We start from the raw sequence: 23,786 nt of genomic DNA, 5'->3' as shown, positions 1-23,786 counted from the left end.
GGGTCTTCAATTCTGTTCCATTGGTCTATCTGTCTGTCTCTGTACCAATACCATGCAGTTTTTATCACTATTGCTCTGTAATACTGCTTGAGTTCAGGGATAGTGATTCCCCCTAGAGTCCTTTTTATTGTTGAGGATAGTTTTAGCTATCCTGGGTTTTTTCATTATTCAGATGAATTTTAAATTGTTCTGTCTAACTCTTTGAAAATTGGATTGGTATTTTGATGGGGATTGCATTGAATCTGTAGATGCTTTTTGGTAAAATGGCCATTTTACTATATTAATCCTGCCAATCCATGGCATGGGAGATCTTTCCACCTTCTGAGGTCTTCTTCAATTTCTTTCTTCAGTGTCTTGAAGTTCTTATTGTACAGATCTTTTACTTGCTTGGTTAAAGTCACACCAAGTATTTTATATTATTTGGGTCTATTATGAAGGGTGTCATTTCCCTAATTTCTTTCTCCGCTTGTTTCTCTTTTGTGTAGAGGAAGGCTACTGATTTATTTGAGTTAATTTTATACCCAGCCACTTTGCTGAAGTTGTTTATCAGCTTTAGTAGTTCTCTGGTGGAACTTTTGGGATCACTTAAATATACTATCATATCATCTGCAACTAGTGATATTTTGACTTCTTCTTTTCCGATCTGTATCCCCTTGATCTCCTTTTGTTGTCTGATTGCTCTGGCTAGAACTTCAAGAACTATATTGAATAAGTAGGGAGAGAGTGGGCAGCCTTGTCTAGTCCCTGATTTTAGTGGGATTGCTTCAAGTTTCTCTCCATTTAGTTTAATGTTAGCAACTGGTTTGCTGTATATGGCTTTTACTATGTTTAGGTATGGGCCTTGTATTCCTATTCTTTCCAGGACTTTTTTTTTTTTATCATGAAGGGGTGTTGAATTTTTGTCAAATGCTTTCTCAGCATCTAATGAAATGATCATGTGGTTTTGTTCTTTCAGTTTGTTTATATAATGGATCACGTTGATGGTTTTCGTGTATATTAAACCATCCCTGCATGCCTGGGATGAAGCCTACTTGATCATGGTGGATGATTGTTTTGATGTGCTCTTGGATTCAGTTTGCCAAATTTTGTTGGTATTTTTTTAAATCAATGTTCATAAGGAAATTGGTCTGAAGTTCTCTTTCTTTGTTGGGTCTTTGTGTGGTTTAGGTATAAGAGTAATTGTGGCTTCATAGAAGGAATTCGGTGTGCTCCATCTGTTTCAATTTTGTGGAATAGTTTGGATAATATTGGTATGAGGTCTTCTATGAAGGTCTGATAAATTCTGCACTAAACCCGTCTGGACCTGGGCTCTTTTTGGTTGGGGAGACCTTTAATGACTGCTTCTATTTCCTTAGGAGTTATGGGGTTGTTTAACTGGTTTATCTGTTCCTGATTTAACTCCGGTTTGCCTGGTATCTGTCTGAAATTGTCCATTTCCTGTAGATTTTCAAGTTTTGTTGAATATAGGCTTTTATAGTAAGATCTGATGATTTTTTGAATTTCCTCTGAATCTGTAGTTATGTCTCCCTTTTCATTTCTGATTTTGTTAATTTGGACACACTCTCTGTGTCCTCTCGTTAGTCTGGCTGGGGTTTATCTATCTTGTTGATTTTCTCAAAAAGAACCAACTTTTGGTTCTGTTGATTCTTTCTATGGTCCTTTTGTTTCTACTTGGTTGATTTCAGCTCTGAGTTTGATTATTTCCTGCCTTCTACTCCTCCTGGGTGTATTTGCTTCTTTTTTTTCTAGAGCTTTTAGGTGTGCTGTCAAGCTGCTGACATATGCTCTTTCCTGTTTCTTTCTGCAGGCACTCAGCGCTATGAGTTTTCCTCTTAGCACAGCTTTCATTGTGTCCCATAAGTTTGGGTATGTTGTACCTTCATTTTCATTAAATTCTAAAAAGTCTTTAATTTCTTTCTTTATTTCTTCCTTGACCAGGTTATCATTGAGTAGAGCATTGTTCAGTTTCCACGTATATGTGGGCATTCTTCCCTTATTGTTATTGAAGACCAGCTTTAGGCCGTGGTGGTCCGATAGCACGCATGGGATTATTTCTATCTTTCTGTATCTGTTGAGGCCTGTTTTTTGACCAATTATATGGTCAATTTTGGAGAAAGTACCATGAGGAGCTGAGAAGAAGGTATATCCTTTTGCTTTAGGGTAGAGCGTTCTATAAATATCCGTTAAGTCCATTTGGCTCATGACTTCTCTTAGTCTGTCTACGTCTCTGTTTAATTTCTGTTTCCATGATCTGTCCATTGATGAGGTGGGGTGTTGAAATCTCCTACTATTATTGTGTGAGGTGCAATGTGTGTTTGAGCTTTAGTAAGGTTTCTTTTTTCGTATGTAGGTGCCCTTGTATTTGGGGCATAGATATTTAGGATTGAGAGTTCATCTTGGTGGATTTTTCCTTTGATGAATATAAAGTGTCCTTCCTTATCTTTTTGATGACTTTTAGTTGGAAATTGATTTTATTTGATATTAGAATGGCTACTCCAGCTTGCTTCTTCTGACCATTTGCTTGGAAAGTTGTTTCCCAGCCTTTCACTCTGAGGTAGTGTCTGTCTTTGTCTCTGAGGTGTGTTTCCTGTAGGCAGCAGAATGCAGGGTCCTCGTTGCGTATCCAGTTTGTTAATCTATGTCTTTTTATTGGGGAGTTGAGGCCATTGATGTTGAGAGATATTAAGGAATAGTGATTATTGCTTCCTGTTATATTCATATTTGGATGTGAGGTTGTGTTTGTGTGCTTTTCTTCTCTTTGTTTTTGTTGCCAAGACGATTAGTTTCTTGCCTCTTCTTGGGTATAGCTTGCCTCCTTATGTTGGGCTTTACCATTTATTATCCTTTGTAGTGCTGGATTTGTAGAAAGATATTGTGTAAATTTGGTTTTGTCATGGAATATCTTGGTTTCTCCATCTATGTTAATTGAGGTTTTGCAGGATACAGTAGCCTGGGCTGGCATTTGTGTTCTCTTAGGGTCTGTATGACATCAGTCCAGGATCTTCTGGCCTTCATAGTTTCTGGCGAAAGTCTGGTGTGATTCTGATAGGTCTGCCTTTATATGTTACTTGACCTTTTTCCCTTACTGCTTTTAATATTCTTTCTTTATTTTGTGCGTTTAGTGTTTTGACTATTATGTGACGGGGTGTTTCTTTTCTGGTCAATCTATTTGGAGTTCTGTAGGCTTCTTGTATGCCTATGGGTATCTCTTTTTTAGGTTAGGAAGTTTTCTTCTATGATTTTGTTGAAGATATTTACTGGTCCTTTGAGCTGGAGTCTTCACTCTCTTCTATACCCTATTATCCTTAGGTTTGATCTTCTCATTGAGTCCTGGATTTCCTGTATGTTTTGGACCAGTAGCTTTTTCAGCTTTACATTATCTTTGACAGTTGAGTCAATGATTTCTATGGAATCTTCTGCTCCTGAGATTCTCTCTTCCATCTCTTGTATTCTGTTGGTGAAGCTTGTATCTACAGCTCCTTGTCTCTTCTTTTGGTTTTCTATATCCAGGGTTATTTCCATGTGTTCTTTCTTGATTGCTTCTATTTCCATTTTTAATTCCTTCAACTGTTTGATTGTGTTTTCCTGGAATTCTTTCAGGGATTTTTGCGATTCCTCTCTGTAGGCTTCTACTTGTTCTCTAAGGGTGTTCTTCACGTCTTTCTTGAAGTCCTCCAGCATCATGATCAAATCTGATTTTGAAACTAGATCTTGCTTTTCTGGTGTGTTTGGATATTCCATGTTTGTTTTGGTGGGAGAATTGGGTTCCGATGATGCCATGTAGTCTTGGTTTCTGTTGCTTGTGTTCCTGTGCTTGCCTCTGGCCATCAGATTATCTCTAGTGTTACTTTGTTCTGCTAATTCTGACAGTGGCTAGACTGTCCTATAAGCCTGTGTGTCAGGAGTGCTGTAGACCTGTTTTACTGTTTTCTTTCAGCCAGTTATGGGGACAGAGTGTTCTGCTTTTGTGTGTGTAGTTTTGTCCCTCTACAGGTCTTCAGCTGTTCCTGTGGGCCTGTGTCTTGAGTTCACCAGGCAGGTCACTTGCAGCAGAAAAGTTGGTCTTACCTGTGGTCCCGAGGCTCAAGTTAGTTCTGAGGTGCTGCCCACAGGCTCTCTGAGGTGGCAGCAACCCGGAAGATCTGCGCTGCCTCTTCCGGGAGCCTCCGTGGACCAGGGTTCCAGATGGCCTCCGGTGTTTTCCTCTGGAATCAGCAATGTGTGTAGAGAGCAGTCTCTACTGGTTTCGCAGGCGTGTCTGCCTCTCTGAAGGTTTAGCTCTCCCTCCCACGGGATTTGGGTGCAGAGAACTGTTTATCCGGTCTGTTTCCTTCAGGTTCCGGAGGTGTCTCAGGCAGGGCTCCTGCCTCACCTGGGCCCTCTCCACAGGGGCCAGGGCCTTATACAGTTTCCTCTTGGGCCAGGGATGTGGGCAGGGGGTGGGCAGTGTTGGTGGTCTCTTCTGCTCTGCAGCCTCAGGGAGTGCCCACCTGACCAGGCGGTGGTATCTCTCCCCCAGGGTTCTGGGAGCAGAGAGCTGCTGCGGGCAGGATCCAGGGGTGTGGGACTTCCGGTAAACACAGGGGCGTGCCTGGTCCTAGAGGGATTCTGCCTCTGTTGTCCCGATTCCACCCGGCAAGTCACTTGCAGCAGATAAGTTAGTCTTACCTGTGGCCCCGAGGCTCGAGTTCCCTCATGAGGTTCTGCCCCAGGCTCTCCAGCGTGGCAGCGACCAGGAAGATCTCTTATTCCGCCTCTTCCGGGGAGCCTCCGTGCCCAGGGTTCCAGATGGCCTCCGGTGTTTTCCTCTGGAATCAGCAATGTGTGTAGAGAGCAGTCTCTTCTGGTTTCGCAGGCGTGTCTGCCTCTCTGAAGGTTTAGCTCTCCTTCCCACAGGATTTGGGTGCAGAGAACTGTTTATCCGGTCTGTTTCCTTCAGGTTCCGGCGGTGTCTCAGGCAGGGCTCCTGCCTCACCTGGGCCCTCTCCCACGGGAGCCCAGAGGCCTTATACAGTTTCCTCTTGGGCCAGGGATGTGGGCAGGGGTGGGCAGTGTTGGTGTTCTCTTCTGCTCTGCAGCCTCGGGAGTGCCCACCTGACCAGGCGGTAGGTATCTCTCCCAAAAGGGTTCTGGGAGCAAAAGCTGCTGCGGCGGATCATGGGTGTGGGACTTCCCCCAGTTCATTATTTTAATACATGGTATTCTCTGTGTATTGTGATAAAGTTTGAAGGATTTTATCAAAATAAACTTGGTAAGCATTGTATTGAATTCTATCTGATTTGCATATTGGCCTGACTTTTGAGAAGCTTGTGGTCAGTAGTCAGTAGTGTATAACTGGGCATTGATGCTGTACTGGTATAGGCCATATGGACATGAGCAAAACAATCCTAATCTCCTAGGTTAGACATTGAAAATGAAGGGCCAGAAAGATAAGTGAATTATAATACTTCATGATGCCAGTGGGAAAGGGTACAGGCAAAAGGGAAATTACAAAAACAAATTAAAAAAGGGAAAAAGGAGTCATGACCTGTGGATGAAACAAGGCAGGAAGTTAGGATGTCCCAGGGACGTAGAGCATGTGAAGGGAACAGAAAGTGAATACATTCCGTAGCCCAGGAATGTGAGTTCTCTCTCTAGGCTAGATAACAATGAACAATGACGACTGGTTGAATGCTGGCAATATTTCGAAGGTACAGTCAATAGTATTATGTCGGACTGGATATAGAGTGGGAGAGAAAGAACAGAAGTTCAAAATGGCATCAACATTTTTTAACTAACTTAGAAGAAGAAGAAGGCATTTTTGCTGGCTGAGGAAGGAAGTCAGCAGGTAGATTAATTGGGTACCCCTTCATCATTGTCATACAGAGTGGGGTGCTCTGGAGGAGCAGGAAGGTGAGCATCATAAACGCTGGTGAAGACGGTAAGCAAGCCACTCTATGTTAATAAGAGCTGGCCTGAACCTGCAGGAACACAGAATTCACTTCAAGTGTTAGACATAGCATTGCATGTGCTATGGCATTAGAATTATAATCTTATGAAACACCCTAGCCTCAGCTTCCTACTTCACAGCTGAGAGAACTCAGCTCCACTAAAAAATGTGATGTAGTCTTGAAAAATCAACTTGGAAACACAGGCTTCAAATACTCAGAAAAGAATATCAAAGTGACTCCTATAATTTTTCAGAGTAGGAAAACTCATATTTCATTATTTAATCTTGACCTTGTTAAAGGCATTTAATTTATCAAATGTAGGTACACATCTTTACCTCAATATTATTTAAAATTTCTTTGGTGGATGAAATATCTTTCTACATTTTGTTCAGTCTTATTTTTGAGTTTCATACACCACAGTACAAAATGATACGTATTCATGGAGTAGAGGAAAACTTACAGGGTGAATATGTGGAAAAAGAGACTTCATCTTCTTCATAGTCATTTTCTTGTTCGTTATTTCTGCTAATGTTTTGGCTCTGAAAGGAAGGAAGGTAATTTTTAATAATATGTTTTAATCTTACCTAGAGGGAAAGAAATGCTGTTAAAGTTTTATTAAATTCTTATTTCTTCATTACTAATTTTGGTTAATGTCATCTACATGTGATCAATGATACATGATATTAAAAGGACAAATGAGAAAATAAGCCATCCATCTTGACTAATAAATTGATTTGAAAAAAGAAACATAACTACTGTTTTTAACATGTGAAGAAAATCAGTGAGTTTAGGTGTGGTAAATACCTCCATCACACTGAATTGAGTTAGGGAAAGGATTGAAGGAGTTTAAGAGATTTGCAATCCCACAGGAAGAACAACAATATCAACCAACCAGAGCCCCCAGAGCTCCCAGGGACCAAACCACCAACCAGTGTACACATGGAGGGACCCATGGCTCCAGCTGCATGTGTAGCAGAGGATGGCCTTGTCTGGCATCAATGGGAGGAGAGACCCTTGGTTCTGTGAAAGCTGAATGCCCCAGTGTTGGAGAAAGCCAGGGTGGTGAGGTGGGAGTGGGTCTGTGAGTAGGAGAGCATCCTTATAGGAGAAGGGGGAGGGGAATAGAATGGGGGTTTCCGGAGGAGAAACTGGGAAAAGGGATAACATTCGAAATGTAAATAAAATATCCAAAAAAAAAAAAATAAACCCAAAAAACCCTGTTGCTTTTATTATTTAAAGATGTGAATTTTTATCAGGTGTATTATGTTAGAATGAAAGTAATAAAACGTTTATTCCATATCTTTATAAGGAAGAAAGTAAGATCACTTATTTCTACTTATTTTTCAATTTTAAGTCAGTTGTAGTATTTATTAATTTATTTATTTCTGACTTACTTATTTACTTACTAACTTATTTATTTAGCAGTAGGGGAACCTCAGTACAGGGTCTCCCGCATGCTACGTTTTCACTGCACCACTGAATCACACCCTGGGTTCTACACGCCAGGTACTACTGTATTTAGAAGAAAGAATTACTGAGAGAGGACACAATCCTATTATCTCTGGAAGAGCTAGTTTTATTTAAACTCTCTGGGGAGATGGTGTTCCCATAATTGTGGAACATAGACAGCCAAGCAGTAGCAACTATGTTTGTCAAAATTGCATAGAGAAAAGGATAGAATATGACTTTATTTCCCAGTGACCACAAGTTTTAAACACACATTTCAAATGGTTTATTTAAAACTACAGTTTTGTTTTTAACAGAATTGACAGAAATGATGAGACCATTTATTCTACCCTAGAAGCATCCACATTGGTACACTCAGCCATGGTTTGCTCAGGTATTTGATCTGTACCCTGACCTCATCAATTTTATCTACCATCTACATTGGCCAGTGAAAACCCAATGGAATGGACTTATTTCTTATTGAATAAGAATCACGACTTTAATTCCCCTGGGAATCATAAAGAATAATACCTTGGTTCTTCATTGAGTTAATAGATTATTTTAAACCTCAGTTCTTTTTCCTAATTGTAATGTGCAAAATGATAACATTAATGTGTTGGATAATGTTTGCAAGTTTTAGTATTATAAAATCATTGTTTAATATAGATATCTTTGGTTTCTAATTAGAATAACCTGACATTTTATAATGTGGATCAAGAATACAGTTTAGAAGTCTATAGTACCCTCAAAATTATATAAAGAATTTTAGTACTTGTTAGAAATCATTTCCAAAGGCCTTAAGAATTATGAAAAATACTATACATTAAGAGCTAGTGGGCAAGTGCCTAGATATTAGTGTAAAGAAATTAAAATCTATTGGAGTAAATTTCATGTCATGGTTTAAGCCAGGTAGTATTAGTAAATAGCCTTAACCAAAGAACATTCCAAAGGAACCCCCTTCTAAATTTTATCCTAGCTCAATTAATATTTTATATATTTAATGCTATACAACTAATTCTTTTCTGGCATTTAAATCAGAATAATCTGAAATTATTCTTAAATAATTTCCAAATGTCTCCTTCTCAAGTGCCTTGCAATTGTATTTTTAAAATATGATTGATTCGATAACACAACAATATAATAACTTATGCAAAACCAATGACGGCATCAAAGACGAGTCTCACTCTACTCTGACATCTAGATACTAATGCTTGGCTGTGTGTCCTAGTGAACAGTATGTGCTGTATGTTAACTGAAAGAGAAATCACAACTGAGTAATTCATCAGCTTTATAATGTCAGGCAAAAAACTTTAAAGCTTAATTTTCTACCCTGTGAAATGTGAGTAGTATTATCTATGACCCCTATTTTATGAAGGCTTAAAGAGAATAATGTGGACTTGATAGATTTTCTTCTTATAAATACTTTTAAGGAAGCATGGTTTCTTTTCCTCTGTCTGAATTTATTCATACATTTGTTAAATGTTCAGTCAAGTTTCTATATAATACATACACTGTTATCAAAGGAAGAAAGTTAAAAAATAAAGTCAAAATTATCATATTGCTACTGGAAGATAAAGGGAAACAAAATATACTATTTTATTTATTTTAATAGAGCTTCATTACAGATAAAATAGAAGATTAAATTGACCCAATAGAGTGATGGTGGCTGATTTTAGTACCCCAGTTCTACCAACAGATGGGTCAACCAGAAAGCATCCAAACCTGAAGTTAGATTCAAGGCCTTATAGATGGATCATGGAAGGAAAAACAAAAGGGGATGTCTGGAGAGAGATACCCCAGAAAAACCAGGGGAGAGGGCTGAAAATGTATCCCAAAGTTAAAGTCTTCACCAAAGTTCAGAATAAAGCTGTGTAAACCAGTTTATCTAGCTTTCTGGACAGTTGCTGGTAACCCTGGTGAGGAGAAGCATAATAGAATTGTGTGGATTCATCATCCAGGGTAATCTTAAATAGCTAAGTGTGGGCAAAGAATGAAATACATCATATACAAGATTTCCTTCCAAAAACTATGTGATGAAGGATCAGAGGTTAACTATACTCAGGATTTGTTTTTTAAAGTATAAACTGACAACATCAGAGCAAGTGAGAGTGCCTCATTACAGTCAAGGTCTTCAGAGAGGGTATAGACAGGATGTGGTATAGACAGGATGTTTAAGAACTCTGATGCCAAAGGCTGGAGGAAGAGAGTTAAATATTACCATGAATGTTTCTACTCCCTGAGTATATGGTGGCCAGCTTTCAGCCTATAAAGCCTTCTTTCAAAGATCACTTCTTTGGAGAATCCTCTGCCTTCTCATAATTTTACCTTAACAATATATTTTCAGTGCAACTTGGAACTAATCTAGGGGTCTAAAAAGAATATGTTCCACTTAACTATCCTTTGTCTTAGATCTAGGAACACTTCAAAGTACATTGGAGTAGATGCATGACTATGAAGTGGTCTTCCAATCTCTGAAACAAAGAGAAGTTTTATAGTGGGCAGATAAACTATAGTGATCTGATTAGTTAAGACATAACTGAAAAATCAGGCTAACAGAACTGAATTTCAAGTACATAGTCAAAGCCATGCTATGAAGAGTTCAGAAGAGCAGTTAGATATGGGCTACTGTGCATCAACTATAAAACATACTTGTTTGACTACTGTCTCATTTGTTTCCAAAATATACAATGACAAGTTGGTGGTATTAACTAGATAAGTTTGGTACTACAAATATCTGGACAGTACACTTAAGATGAAAACCAGAGCTGTGTCTATATTGTAGAGATGAAGCTGGATGGGAAAAAACAATGGGAAGAAGGCTTTAATGAATAAGTACAGGGATGGGGGAAAAGGCAGAGATACAAGACAGGTTTACCTCCACACCCAGCAGTCTAAACTAAGAAGAGACTAATTAACTACTGTGATTTTAGGATGATATTCAGAACTGAACTGAGACATTTTACACAAACAAGAGTTTTTGGCTTAGGCAACTTTACCCAAAATACTCAACAATGGCATCCTGGGAAGTTCTTAGCATCCTATCCACATGTAACACCTTTAAGCATGATCATTATTACCAACATGGAACAATCAGGCAGCTGACTTTCGTAAGGATTTTTCTCTGTGTGTAATGCTGTAATAAATGGCAAGTTTTTAAGACATGGAGAGGTAATATGACATTCCCCCAAAGACGCTGAATATTTAGCTTGGGAAAAAATCAATATAAGATATACTTAGAAATTATAATTTTTTCTTTTGCATAATTACATATTTCGGTATAAGATACCAGTGAAATCATTCTTTATATCATAGGTAGGACTGGGCTTTGAAGGATGAAAAGGGTTTGCGAGACTCATCACAAATCCAACCGTAGAAGCTGATGGATGTTCACTGATCTAATGGATGAAGGGGCAGCAGATGATTTGGAGAAAGAAGAACAAATGTTGGTGTTCTAGTAAAGAAAAGCAAAAGAAAGGCTGGGTGGCTCATGTGATGAGATAGCCATGTCATCCAAACAGCAGGTAGCATTTTGTCAGATGTCAATTGTGACAGGAAGCCTAAAGGCACTACACTTCTTGTATCGTAGCTTACTTGCAGAGCCCTGTAGTTCAGCTGTTGTTGATTGGCCGCCTGTTTTGCTTCTTAGCACCCTTTGGAACAGGTACAGATTCCCTAGGTTATGGTTTCCGAGAATGGGAATTCATCATATAGACCTGGTTTCAGATAGTTCTCTCCCATTATTACTTATTTTAGCTCAGCAAGTTCCTCTCTGCCTTGGCTTCTTTAGATGCCAAGAGAGCTCACCTAACAGAGTTACAGAAAAAGTATAAGTGATATCAAGTACTTAGGAAAGAGCTCTATGAATGGAAACACTCTGCAACTGAGGTATCTGTATTATTTTAAGAGTGTTTTACTATAGAATTACATTTTATGTTGCCATAGTTCTCATATAGTCATGTTTATGTCAATATTTATATTCAGTTACAAGATTGAATAAAAATGAGTTGTATTCAAAGTAGAATATAAAGAATAAAACTAAAGAGTCCAAAATTATAAAATATTAAATCTGGACACTTTTATTCATAGCTCAAAATCTTTTAAAACTATGCCTAATTTAGGTACAGGGACTTGCAACAGAAACTTTATTATAGCTTCATATGGTACCTCTTTATACACATAGGCATTACGCAGGGTACCAGGGAATGGTGTGCAGGTTATGCACTCATAGCTGCTTGGGATTCCATCTGTACAGCTTCATTTGTAAAGCCCCAGAGGGCCCAGAATGCAGGCTGAGGGAACCTCAAATCATCCTACACATTGTTATACTTTTACAACACCAATGCTACAAATACTTGTTTAGGTTAGTTTTAAAATTAACTTCCTTTCTTCTAACACAAAATGATAGAAGGTGGGACACACGACACCCACCCATACGGCATTTCATAACAGGAATGCAAAGGGAAGGGACTAGACATTGGCATAGATGGGGTACAGAGTTTGTATGTGAGCAGTGAGGAGCCGACAAAAGATCTTGACTAAGCATGTGCATTGTCACACCTAGAACATCAGTCACTCTAGTTCTCTGTTTATGGCAAGAACAGGAGCACGCACAAAGTTCACTGCTGAGCATTTCAAAGTCTAGACATTGGTTTTCGCTTCAAATTTAAATCTAGTTAATAAAGGTCAATAGAGGACACGCCAGGCACCAACCACCATGATGAGGATATAAATCATTAACCTGTTTAGAATATTCTAATGACATCGAGCTTTAAAATGAGATCATATGAAGGAACACCAAGTAGATGGTAGAGAGCAGACACCCATGGCTTCAATTGGCAGACTGAAGTTAGTGAAGGCGAATGGCCAGGTTTATTTACATCTGTGCTGGCCATTTCCTAAAGCCTGGTGTTGGCTGCTTCCAAGTCCTTAATAGTTTGAGTCGGGGTTAAAGAAGCAAATGGTCAGAATAGCAGAGCAATAAAGAGCTGCACTGCCATCCTTCCCCTGGGAGGATACTCTATTCATCTAAAATAAGAGGTATGAGTGGTTTCTGAATGCAAGCTAGAAGCAGACGTAAAATGCCAGCTAGACACTTAGCAATTTCCTACAAAAATTATACTCTTCAGTTGTTAGATAATAAGTGTTATTTGACAAATGAAACAAAGGGCTGTTTAATTTTATACTATTACGATGAACAAATAAGTGTTATTTGACAAATTAGACAGAACAATCCTTAGTGCCTCTGTTGCTGCAAATCTACTCTCAGTATTCATGTGGCTGGGATCATCTCAGTTTCCGAATATGGAATGAGGGAGCTGAATCCTATCGATCAAAGTGTTTGAGACCTGGAAGATTGACAGCAAGAATAGGTGAAACACTTATTCATTGACGATGTGGTGGGAGGCTAAATAACATTTCTGTTCTCAAGGCTCAAATGATCATTGGTAGGAGTGTTTTATTAGAAAGAAAAAGAAAAACCCTTGCAATATCTATACATATCTCTGATGAATAATTTTCTTATTAAAACCATCACAGTCACTTTGTCTCAGTTGTCAGGTTCTATTCGCTTCAGCTAGCAGGAGGCAGTTTCTATCCCATTGCACTCTGGTGAGCACATTGGCAGCATGCATACCCAGATTTTTGTTGAAGGAATATCACTTCTGCATAGGAGACATACTTGGTGCATCCCAAAGGAGCCAGAGATTGTAGTAATAAGTTGATAATAGCACAAATTTCTTAAAAGTGGATTTTCTGTAATTGAATGTATTTAAGGTAATGTCAAACAGAAACCTTTCCTGTTATAAGGAAAAGCATTGCTATTAAAGAAGTTTATTTTGCCCATATAGGCATATAAAACCAAAATTAGAGAGAATCAGTAAAAACAATAAGCTCACATTGTCAGAAAAACATCATTTTCTTTAGTCCAGGTTCATTTTTTTTTAAATTTGTAGTACCAAAATAAATTTTAGTTTTTGGAGTCCATTGCCAAGACACTGAGATAGTCACTGTTTATTTTATGACTAACTATTGTACAATAAGCCCACCACTTCATTCTGCCACTAAGCATTATGAGTTTGCTTGTTGTGAACTTAGCATTTTAAAGCCACAAGGGATTTACTACACAGACTTTATCCAGGGGTGACAAGAATTCCTAATCTTCACAGACATGGCCTGAAAGGAGTCACAGCTAATCTAAAGGCAGCCAGAGGTCAGCTATCACCCATTTAAATCTGGGAGCAGCGCTCTTCATAGTGTAGAGGCATAAGTCATCATGTCTGCTTCCGCTGTTTAAGAGAAAGCATTTTCTGGTTTACAAATGGTGACCACCACTTATTGCTTAAAGGCTGAAGTAAGTATTTGATGAGTAGGATAGTTTCAAGCCAGAATATGTGAATACCCAAAAAATCTTTTTAAAAAGATCCATATGGCCAGTCTCCATATGGATCTGCATTCTGGAGTTAAGCCTGTGGCACAGTTCTCTGTACCTAAATCCCACCCGGAAATTGATGGTCTTTCAGGAGTGCTGTTACTCCTAAGTTCACAGGTCAGACGAACACTTTGCTCCAATAACTGGCCAAAGAAGGACCCACCAGGAGACCACAGGGCTCAGGAACCACAGAACAACTGGGAACAGGATTCTTCCTGTCTTCCTCTGCGCCCAGAGTTAACCCTGAGTCACAGCTCTCTGCACCCAAATCCCACCTGGAGAGAGCTGGTCTCCCAGGAGTGCTGACACACCTAAGGTCACAGGCTCACAGGAGAGGCTCCAGTCAGAGACAGCAAGACCAGCTAACACCAGAGATAACCAGATGGTGAGAGGCGAGCTCAAGAACCTAAGCAACAGAAACCAAGGTTACTTGGCATCATCAGAACGCAACATTCCCATTACAGCAAGCTTAAATACCTCCAAACACTGGAAAAGCAAGACTGGGATTTAAAATCACATCTCGCGATGATGATAGAGGACTTTAAGAAGGACATAAATGACTCCCTTAAAAAAATAGGGGAGAACACAGGTAAGCAGGTAGAAGCCTTTAAAAAGGAAACAGAAAAACCCTGTAAAGAATTACAGGAAAACACAACCAACCAGGTGAAGGAATTGAACAAAACCATCTAGGACCTAAAGTAGAAACAATAAAGGAATCACAAAGGAGACAACCCTGGAGATAGAAAACCCAGAAAGATATCAGGCAGGAGTCTTAGTCACCAACAGAACATAAGAGATAGAAGAGAGAATCTCAGGTGCAGAAGATACCATAGAAAACACTGACACAACAGTAAAACAAACAAACAAAAACCTCAAAATTCAAAAAGCTCCTAACCCAAAACATTCAGGAAATCCAGGATAATGAGAAGACCAAACCTAAGGATAATAATAGGTAAAAGAGAGAGCAAAGATTCCCAACTTAAAGGGCCAGTAAATATCAACAAAATTATAGAAGAAAACTTCCCTAACCTAAAGAAAGAGATGTTCATGAACATACAAGAAGCCTACAGAACTGAAAATAGATTGGACCAGAAGAAATTCCTCCCATCACATAATAATCAAAACACCAAATGCACAAAACAAAGAGAGAACATTAAAAGCAGTAAGAGAAAAAGGTCAAGTAAAATATAAAGGCAGACTATCAGAATTACACCAGACTTCTCACCAGAGACTATGAAAGCCAGAAGATCCTGGACAGATGTCATACAGATCCTAAGAGAACACAAATGCCAGCCCAGGCTAATATATCCAGCAAAACTCTCAATTACTATAGATGGAGAAATCAAGATATTACATGACAAAACCAAATTTACACAATATCTTTACACTAATCCAGTCCTTCAAAGGATAATAGATGGAAAACTCTAACATAAGGAGGAGAACTACACCCTAGAAAAAGCAAAAAAGGAATTTCTCAACAAACCCAGAAGAAGATAGCCACACAAGCATAATTTTACCTCTAACAACAAAAATAACAGGAACAACAATCACTTTTCCTTAATATCTCTTAACATCAATGGACTCAGTTCCCCCAATGAAAAGACATAGTTATAGACTGCATACATAAATAAGACCGAGCATTTTGTTGTATACAGAAAATATACTTCAGTGACAAAGACAGATACTACCTCAGAGTAAAAGACTGGAAAATAATTTTCCAAGAAAATGGTCTGAAGAAACAAGCTAGAGTAGCCATTCTAATATCAAATAAAATTGGCTTTCAACAAGTTAGCAAAAAAAAAAATAATAAGGACAGACACTTCATACTAGTCAAAGGAAAAATCTACCAAGATAAACTCTCAATTCTGAACATCTATGCTCCAAATGCAAGGGTACCCATATAATTCATAAAAGAAACTTTATTAAAGCTCAAAGTACACATTACACCTCACACAAAAATAGTGGAAGTCTCCTCTCTCATCAATGGACAGGTCATGGAAACAGAAACTAAACAGAGATACAGTGAAACTAACAGAAGGTATGAATCCAATTGATTTAATAGATATCTTCAGAAAATTCCATCCTAAAACAAAAGAATATAATTTGTACTCACCAGCTCATAGAAACTTCTCCAAAATAGACCATATAATTGGTCACAAAACAGGTCTCAAGAGATACAAGAAGACTGAAATAATCCCATGTATGCTATCAAATCACCATGGACTAAGGCTGGGCTTCAATAACAACAAAAACAACAGAAAGCCCACATACACATGGAAGATGAACAATGCTCTACTCAATGATAGCTTTGTCAAGGAAGAAATAAAGAAAGAAATTAAAGACTTTTTAGAATTTAATGAAAATGAACACACAATATACCGAAACCTATGGGACAGAATGAAAGTGGAGCGGTGCTGAAAGGAAAACTCATACTTCTGAGTATCTCCAAGAAGAAACTAAAAAGAGCACACACTAGAAGCCTGACAGCACACCTAAAAGCTCTAGAACAAAAAGAAGCAAATACACTCAAGAGGAGTAGAAGGCAGGAAATACCCAAACTCAGGGCTGAAATCAACCAAGTAGAAACAAAAGGACTATACAAAGAATCAACAAAACCAGGAGCTGGGTCTTTGAGAAAATCAACAAGATAAACCCTTAGCCAGACTAACCAGAGGGCATAGAGACAGTATGCAAATTAACAAAATCAGAAATGAGAAGGGAGACATAACAACAGAAACCAAGGAAATCCAAAAACATCATCAGATCCTACTACAAAAGCCTATACCAACAAAACTGGAAAAGCTTGATGAAATGAACAATTTTCTAGACAGATACCAGGTACTAAAGGTTAAATCAGGAACAATAACCTATAACCCCTACAGAAATAAAAGTAGTCATAAAACGTCTCCCAACCAAAATAAGCCTAGGACCAGATGGGTTTAGTTCAGAATTCTGTCAGACCTTCAAAGAGGACCCAATATTTTTCAAACTATTCCACAAAATAGAAACAGAAGGAACCCTTCCCAATTTGTTCTTTGAAGCCACAATTATACTTATACCTAAACCACACAAAGACCCAACAAAGAAAGAGAACTTCAAACCAATTTCCTTTATGAATGTCGACGCAAAAATACTCAATAAAATTCTCGCAAACCAAATCTAAGATCACATCCAAAAGATCATCTATCATGATAATGTGGCTTTATCCCAAGGATGCAGAGATTGATCAATATAAGGAAATCCATCAATGTAAACTACTATATAAGCAAGGTAAAAATAAAACCCTACATGATAACTTCATTAGATGCTAAGAAAGCATTTGACAAAATTCAACACCCCTTCATGATAAAAGTCTTGGAAGAATCAGGAATTCAATGCCCATACCTAAATATAGGAAAAACAATATACAGCAAACCAGTAGCCAACATCAAACTAAATGGAGAGAGACTTGAAGCAATCCCAGTAAAATCAGAGACTAGATAAGGCTGCCCACTCTCTCCCTATTTATTCAATATAGTACTCGAAGTCCTGGCTGGACAAATTAGACAACAAAAGGAAGCCAAAGAGATATAACTTGAAAAGGAAGAAATCAAAATATCACTATTTGCAGATGATAAGATAGTACACTTCAGTAACACCAAAAAATTCCACTAGAGAACTCCTACACATGATCAACAACTTCAGCAAAGTGTCTAGATATAAAATTAACTCAACCAAATCAGTAGCCTTCCTCTATTCAAAGGATAAACAGACTGAGAAAGAGATTAGGGATATGACACCCTTCACAATAGTCACAAATAATATAAAATATCTTGCTGTGACTCTAACGAAGGAAGAGAAAGATCTGTATGACAAGAACTTCAAATCTCTGAAGAAAGAAATGAAAGAAGAACTCAGAATATGGAAAGATCTCCCATGCTTATGGATTGGCAGGACTAATATAGTAAAAATGGCCAAATTGCCAAAATTGATCTACAGATTCAACGCAATCCTCATCAAAATTCAAACTCAATTCTTCATAGAGTTAGAGCAATTTGCGAATTCATTTGAAATTACAAAAAACCCAGGATAGTGAAAACTATTTTCAACAATAAAAGAACTTCTGCTGGAATGACCATCCCTGACTTTAAGCTGTATTATGGAGCAATTGTGACAAAAACCAGAATAGTGTTGGTACTGAGAGAGGCAGGTAGATCAATGGAGTAGACTTGAAGACCCAGAAATAAACCCACTCAGCTATGACACTTGTTCTTTGACGATGGAGCTAAAACCAGCCAGTGGAAAAAAGATAGCATTTTCAACAAATGGTCCTGGTTCAATTGACAGTCAGCATGTAGAAGAATGCAAATTGACCTATTCTTATCTCCTTGTTAAAAGTTCAAGTCCAAGTGGATCCAGGACCTCCATATAAAACTGAATACACTGAAACTTTTAGAAGAAAAAGTGGGGAAGCACCTTGAACATGTGGGCACAGGGGAATATTTCCTGAATAGAACACTAATGGCTTTTGCTCTAAGATCAACAATCGAGAAATGGGACTTCATAAAATTGAAAAGTTTCTGTAAGGCAAAGGATACTGTCATTAGGACAAAACAGCAACCATCAGATTGGGAAAAGATCTTTACAAGCCCAGATCTGTTAGAGTGCTAATATCCAATATATACAAGGAACTCAAGAAGCTAGACTCCAGAGAACCAAATAACCCTATTAAAAATTGGGTACAGAGCTAAACAAAGAATTCTCAGCTGAGGAATACTGAATGGCTGAGAAGCAACTACAGAAATGTTCAACATCCTTAGTCATCAGGGAAATTCAAATCAAAACAACCCTGAGCCAACCAATCAGAATGCTATGATAAAAACTCAGGTGATGTCAGATGTTGAGAAAGAGGAATACTCCTCCATTGTTGGTGCAATTGCAAGCTCATACAATCGTTGTGGGAATCAGTCTGGTGTTTTCTCAGAAAATTGGACATAGTACTACCTGAGGACCCAGCTATGCTACTCCTGGGTAGAAGCTGGAGAGACTCCAGATGCCCTTCAATAGAGGAATGGATCCAGAAAATGTGGTACATTTACACAATGGAGTACTACTCAGCTGTTAAAAACAATGACTTCGTGAAATTCTTAGGCAAGTGGACAGAATTAGAAAATATCATCCTGAGTGAGGTAACTCAGTCACAAAAGACACACATGGTATGTACTCACTGATAAGGGCATATTAGCCCAAAAGCTCAGAATACCCAAGATATAATTCACAGACCACTCGAAGCTCAAGAAGAAAGAAGACCAATGTGTAGATGCTTCAGTCCTTTGAAAAGGGAACAAAATACTCAAGAGAAGAAATATGTAGGCAAAATGTGGAGCAGAGACTGAAGGAAAGGGCATCCAGAGACTGCCCCACCTGGGGATCTATTACATACACAGTCACCAAACCTAGACACTCTGGTGAATGCCAAGGTGTGCTTGCTGACAGGAGCTTGATATAGCAGTCTCCTGAGAGGCTCTGCCAGAGCCTGACAAAGACAGAGGTGGATGCTTGCAGCTAACCATCAGACTAAACATGGGGACTCCTATAGAGGAATTAGAGAAAGGACTGAAGGAGCTAAAGGAGTTTGCAACCCATAGGAAGAACAACAATATCAATCTACCAGACCACCCAGGGCTCCCAGGGACTAAATCACCAACCAAAGGGTATATGTGGTGGTAACCATGGCTCCAGCTGCATAGGTAGCAGAGGATGGCATTATCTGGAATCAATGGGAGGAGAGACCCTTGGTCCTGTGAAGGCTTGATGCCCCAGTGTAGGGGAATGTCAGAATGAGGAGACAGGAATGGGTGGGTAGGTGGGTGAGGGAGCACCCTCATAGAAAGAGGGGGTGGGGGGATGGGGTAGGAGTTTTCAGGAGGTGAACTCTGGAAACTGGATAACATTTGTGATGTAAATAATAAAATACCCCCTCCCAAAGATCCATGTGGAATCAGGGAAAGGTTCATGGTATTCACTTCATGTGTCTGTGACACTGGTAAATGACACTACTCCATGCAGACCGATAGTGGCCTAGCACAAAGGGTTAGTGAAACCCTGGCTCAGCTCACTTTCCAGCATACACATTAATCTATTTTCTATTTATTTGATTAATTTTGTATCATTACGGAATGCGGAATTATAACACTAAGGTAAGGATTTCTTTATCTTACCTGGGATTTGCATTTATTAACTTGTGAGCAAAATGAATGAATAAAAGATTAAGCAGTCTGCCCCATGGCAAACCCAGTTTTATAAAAATTTACAACTCACTAAAAAGTCAAACTGTCTTTAAAACAAATTAGGAACAACATCAACTCAACAGAAGCAAAGTCCAGACAGTAAAGGAATACAATAATGTTGAAGATGATAATTTTTACTTAGTTTTATTAAAACACTTATTCAAACCTTGCTAAATATCAGAAACTAGGAGAAGAAATGGAGACTGAATTAAATCATTTCTTTTAGTAAAACCTATACTTATAATGTGTATGGTAGATGTAATAATCTTATTATTAATAGTTTCTATGAAGAACTTTTTATTTACTCTTTATTATTTATTACTATTCATTTATTTCAGAAATGCTACAAGCTTTACATTTGGGCTAACCTATTTGATTTTCAAAGCACCTTTTTTTTTGAGTTAGGTTATTATGATTCTCATTAAATGGATGAAAAATAAGCAAGATGTCTTAAATAACTTGTCCTATGATATACAGTTAGTATTCTTACCAGCAGTCCCACACAATAGGATAAATAAGAAAATAAATACCAGAGTTCATCTAATGTACATGCCAAGTGATCTGACTCTATAAACCAAATCACAAATGTTACGGAAGAGATAGTTCAAGAGTTTTGCAAGAAACAAGCCTAGGGTTGATGGCATCTAAGACTTCTAGTTAGGATCACAAAATATTGAAAAGACATAAGAGCAAGGCATATCCCCATGGGCAGTAAGAACATAATCGAAACAGCTGAAGGAATAGAAGGGACATAGGCTTTATTTGAGGCACAGGGACTACCTGGCTCAGACACAGGGTCAGGTATCTGTGTCTGGGACTCAGGGAACTTCACCTGTTCAGTTCTTCCTGTTCCCTAATCACATCCTACCATTCAGGTCAGCGGCTGAGATCCGCCCAGAAAGAACACCTAAGATAAATCTTCTGGGCTACTGACAGACTTCCATAGAAACAGAAGGCTCATTCTTACTTAGTAAAGAAGAGATGGGCACCATTGTGATAAGGGCAATTTAAAGCAGAAAAACAATTATCAAAATATCAGATAGTGTGGATGCCAGCTATGGAATGCAATGGAAAGGCCAAGGCCAGGAGCATTTTTCTTGTTTTTTTTTGGGGGTGGGGTGGGGTGGGGTGGGGGGTTGGGGTGAGGGTTGTTTGTTTTGTTTTCCTTAATGACAATAGCTAGGTATTTTTTGAGAAAACACACACAAACACATTTGGCTTGGATACATGCTTAGAGAAAGTATCTTATGTTCTTAGAAGATAAAAAAATGAGGTGGATGGAGATACATTATGTAATCAACTATGACAACAACAACAGTAACAACAACAAAATGTTACAAGGTGAGAATGTTACAAGTGTGCAGCTTACAAAAGACTTCATCTCCCTAGTAGCATAGAACTAACTTAAGCCTGGCTCGACCTTCCAAACCTTTCTCTAACAATGTAAACAGCTGTGTATTGCTCTCATCGTGTCAGAAATGGGAACCAGAGCCTAGCAGGTTCCCTGAATGCTTGTTTACAGCCCCTGGATGAACTGAGTATCTTATGCCCAGTGCTCTCCACCACTCCTCATGTGGGAATATAAGATATGTATGTAGACACCCTAACTTCTCTGTCTTCCAATCAAACTGGGATTGCATTAGGAGGAAAGAAAAAAGCAAATCAATACAAAGTAACAACATGTCAAATGCCCTGAGTTCCGTTACCCGAGTTATAAATGCTCAGAGGAGCAGGTACTGCTTGACAGCCATGTCTGTGACCCCAGTACTAAGAAAGTGGAGGTAGGAAGGCCAGGCACTGGAGGCTAGCCTGTGCTATAACCTATGTATCGAGTTGAAATCCCATCTTTAGCTATTTAGTAGAGTACTGATTTGAAATATCAAAATGAAATGATCTGGATTTTGTTTCTTGCTGTATATAAAATAATGTGTTCTTGAAGTGTTTATATATATATATCCCAGTCTTTGCATCAGTCCCATAAGTTCGGCAGGAGAGTCCCATGGTAACAGTAAGAGGAGGAATTTTCAGCTTTCTTACCAAGCAGGAAAGGAAACCCAGACTAAGCCAGTGCTTTTGGGTAAGAACTCAAATGGACCCAAGTCTAGTACTAGAATCTACCTCTTTTCCTGTCTAACTCATCTGTCCTGTGGGCAGGTGACAAGACACTGGGAAATGAAACTTATTATTCAATGACAGTATCACGGTTGACCACAGCTCAAAATTCTTCCGTTTTATACATAAGGATGGAATTTTTAAAATCTATGTTGCTAGTTAAATGACTTTGAGATCCAAGTACTCTCTTCGGTCAATGATATGAGATTCTAAAGAATGTAAATAAGTAGGAAAACATGAAATTAATTCAATCAGATAGAGACTCGTGTGCCACACTTAGAATGAGGCGCAGCCACCACCACTTTGTACATTAAAAGATGACTCTGGATATCCCCAATAATGTTAGAAAAGTCTACATTCTCCTTCTAATTTACCAAAAATACACTGTTATTCAGTTCAGAGAAAACATTTTAGTGAAAGGCTCTACCTATATTGTAAGACAGAAAATGGGAAAAGAAAAATTCTGTGTGTGTGTGTGTGTGTGTGTGTGTGCATGCTTGTGCATGTGCATGTGTCTAAATGCTATGAGAACATTCAAATTAATTTTACATTGTGATTTAAGACTACTTAGATTCCTTGACACTTATCACCACAGACAACTTTATATTGATATTTTCATTCTTATTTTGTTAATCTTTAGCTAAAAGTTCAAATTCAAATTAAAGTGCTGAGGCTTTCTGTCCTACTTCATCCTGGGAGACAGGACATCCAACTCCATCAGAGTCTGAGTGACTTTAAAACCATCCTCAGCTCCGATAGCTCAAAGCCTAATGAGGGGTTCTTTGCTTAACCAGGTTTTTGCTCTGCTCTTGTTTTTCCTCATTATTTTCATCCGGTCCAGTAAGATCTAAGCAAATTTGCACTTCAATGTTACTCAGTACCCAGCACACTGTGATGCAGACTTCAGGAGTTCTGTCTCAGGGACTGGATCTTTTTCACCTGTATGATAACATTGTCAGACTTGCTCATTAATACACTTCCTTTTGATTTCACTTTTACATGAAATACATAGAGACAAGAGGAAGATGATGAGCTTTTGCATACCAACTGAGAGATCGTGTTAGGCATATAACGTGCTTTGGCTTGACCGTGCAGAGTCTGCACATTGGACCTTGGCCTAGTTCCCACCTGAGGCTGTTAAACTGGATTAGATTTGGTAGAGGTGGGCTCTGCCATTAGTCTATGTTTCATTAGTGACTCTGTTGCTCATTCTACTATGTGTTCAGGAAGAATAACCACAAGGTTTGGAATCAGATAACCTCAAAGTGACGGCTAAATGCTGACACAAACAAGTTATGCAAATTTAAAATGAATTTCGTGCTCTGTTAGTTTCAAACATGTGCCTAGAGTGTCCGGGTTGCTCTCCCAAGCCCGTCCTCTCTTACCACCTCTCACTTGTATCAATGTCCACCTATCCTTATCCTGACAAGTTCCTTTCCCAGATCCATGATTGTTTGGTTTTGTAATTTAATTTTTCTGAACAAATTTATTTCATTAAACCAAGTGCCACCATTTTGGCTCATTTTTGATACACACTGAGAATGGCTACCATTATGCCACGAGGAAAGGCTATGCACAGATGAAGCATGGCAGCATGGTTTA

The 23,786-nt window shown here is 38.6% G+C and overlaps 1 protein-coding gene across 2 annotated transcripts in view; it reads right to left on the bottom strand.

Moving 5' to 3' along the window:
- The window catches only part of Bank1 (B cell scaffold protein with ankyrin repeats 1), a 284,609-nt gene that overhangs the window by 52,579 nt on the left and 208,244 nt on the right, over positions 1-23,786 (bottom strand). For both annotated transcript variants that reach the window (XM_032896620.1, XM_032896619.1), the window contains one exon: positions 6,391-6,469. In XM_032896620.1, coding sequence (XP_032752511.1) covers positions 6,391-6,469 — 79 coding nt within the window. The remainder of the gene's footprint in view (positions 1-6,390; positions 6,470-23,786) is intronic.

Source organism: Rattus rattus, chromosome 3, assembly GCF_011064425.1.
Source record: "Rattus rattus isolate New Zealand chromosome 3, Rrattus_CSIRO_v1, whole genome shotgun sequence".
In the NCBI taxonomy this organism is placed as follows: Eukaryota; Metazoa; Chordata; class Mammalia; order Rodentia; family Muridae; genus Rattus; species Rattus rattus.
The sequence above is the reverse complement of the archived record's forward strand: the minus strand, read 5'-3'. Positions and strand labels throughout refer to the sequence as shown.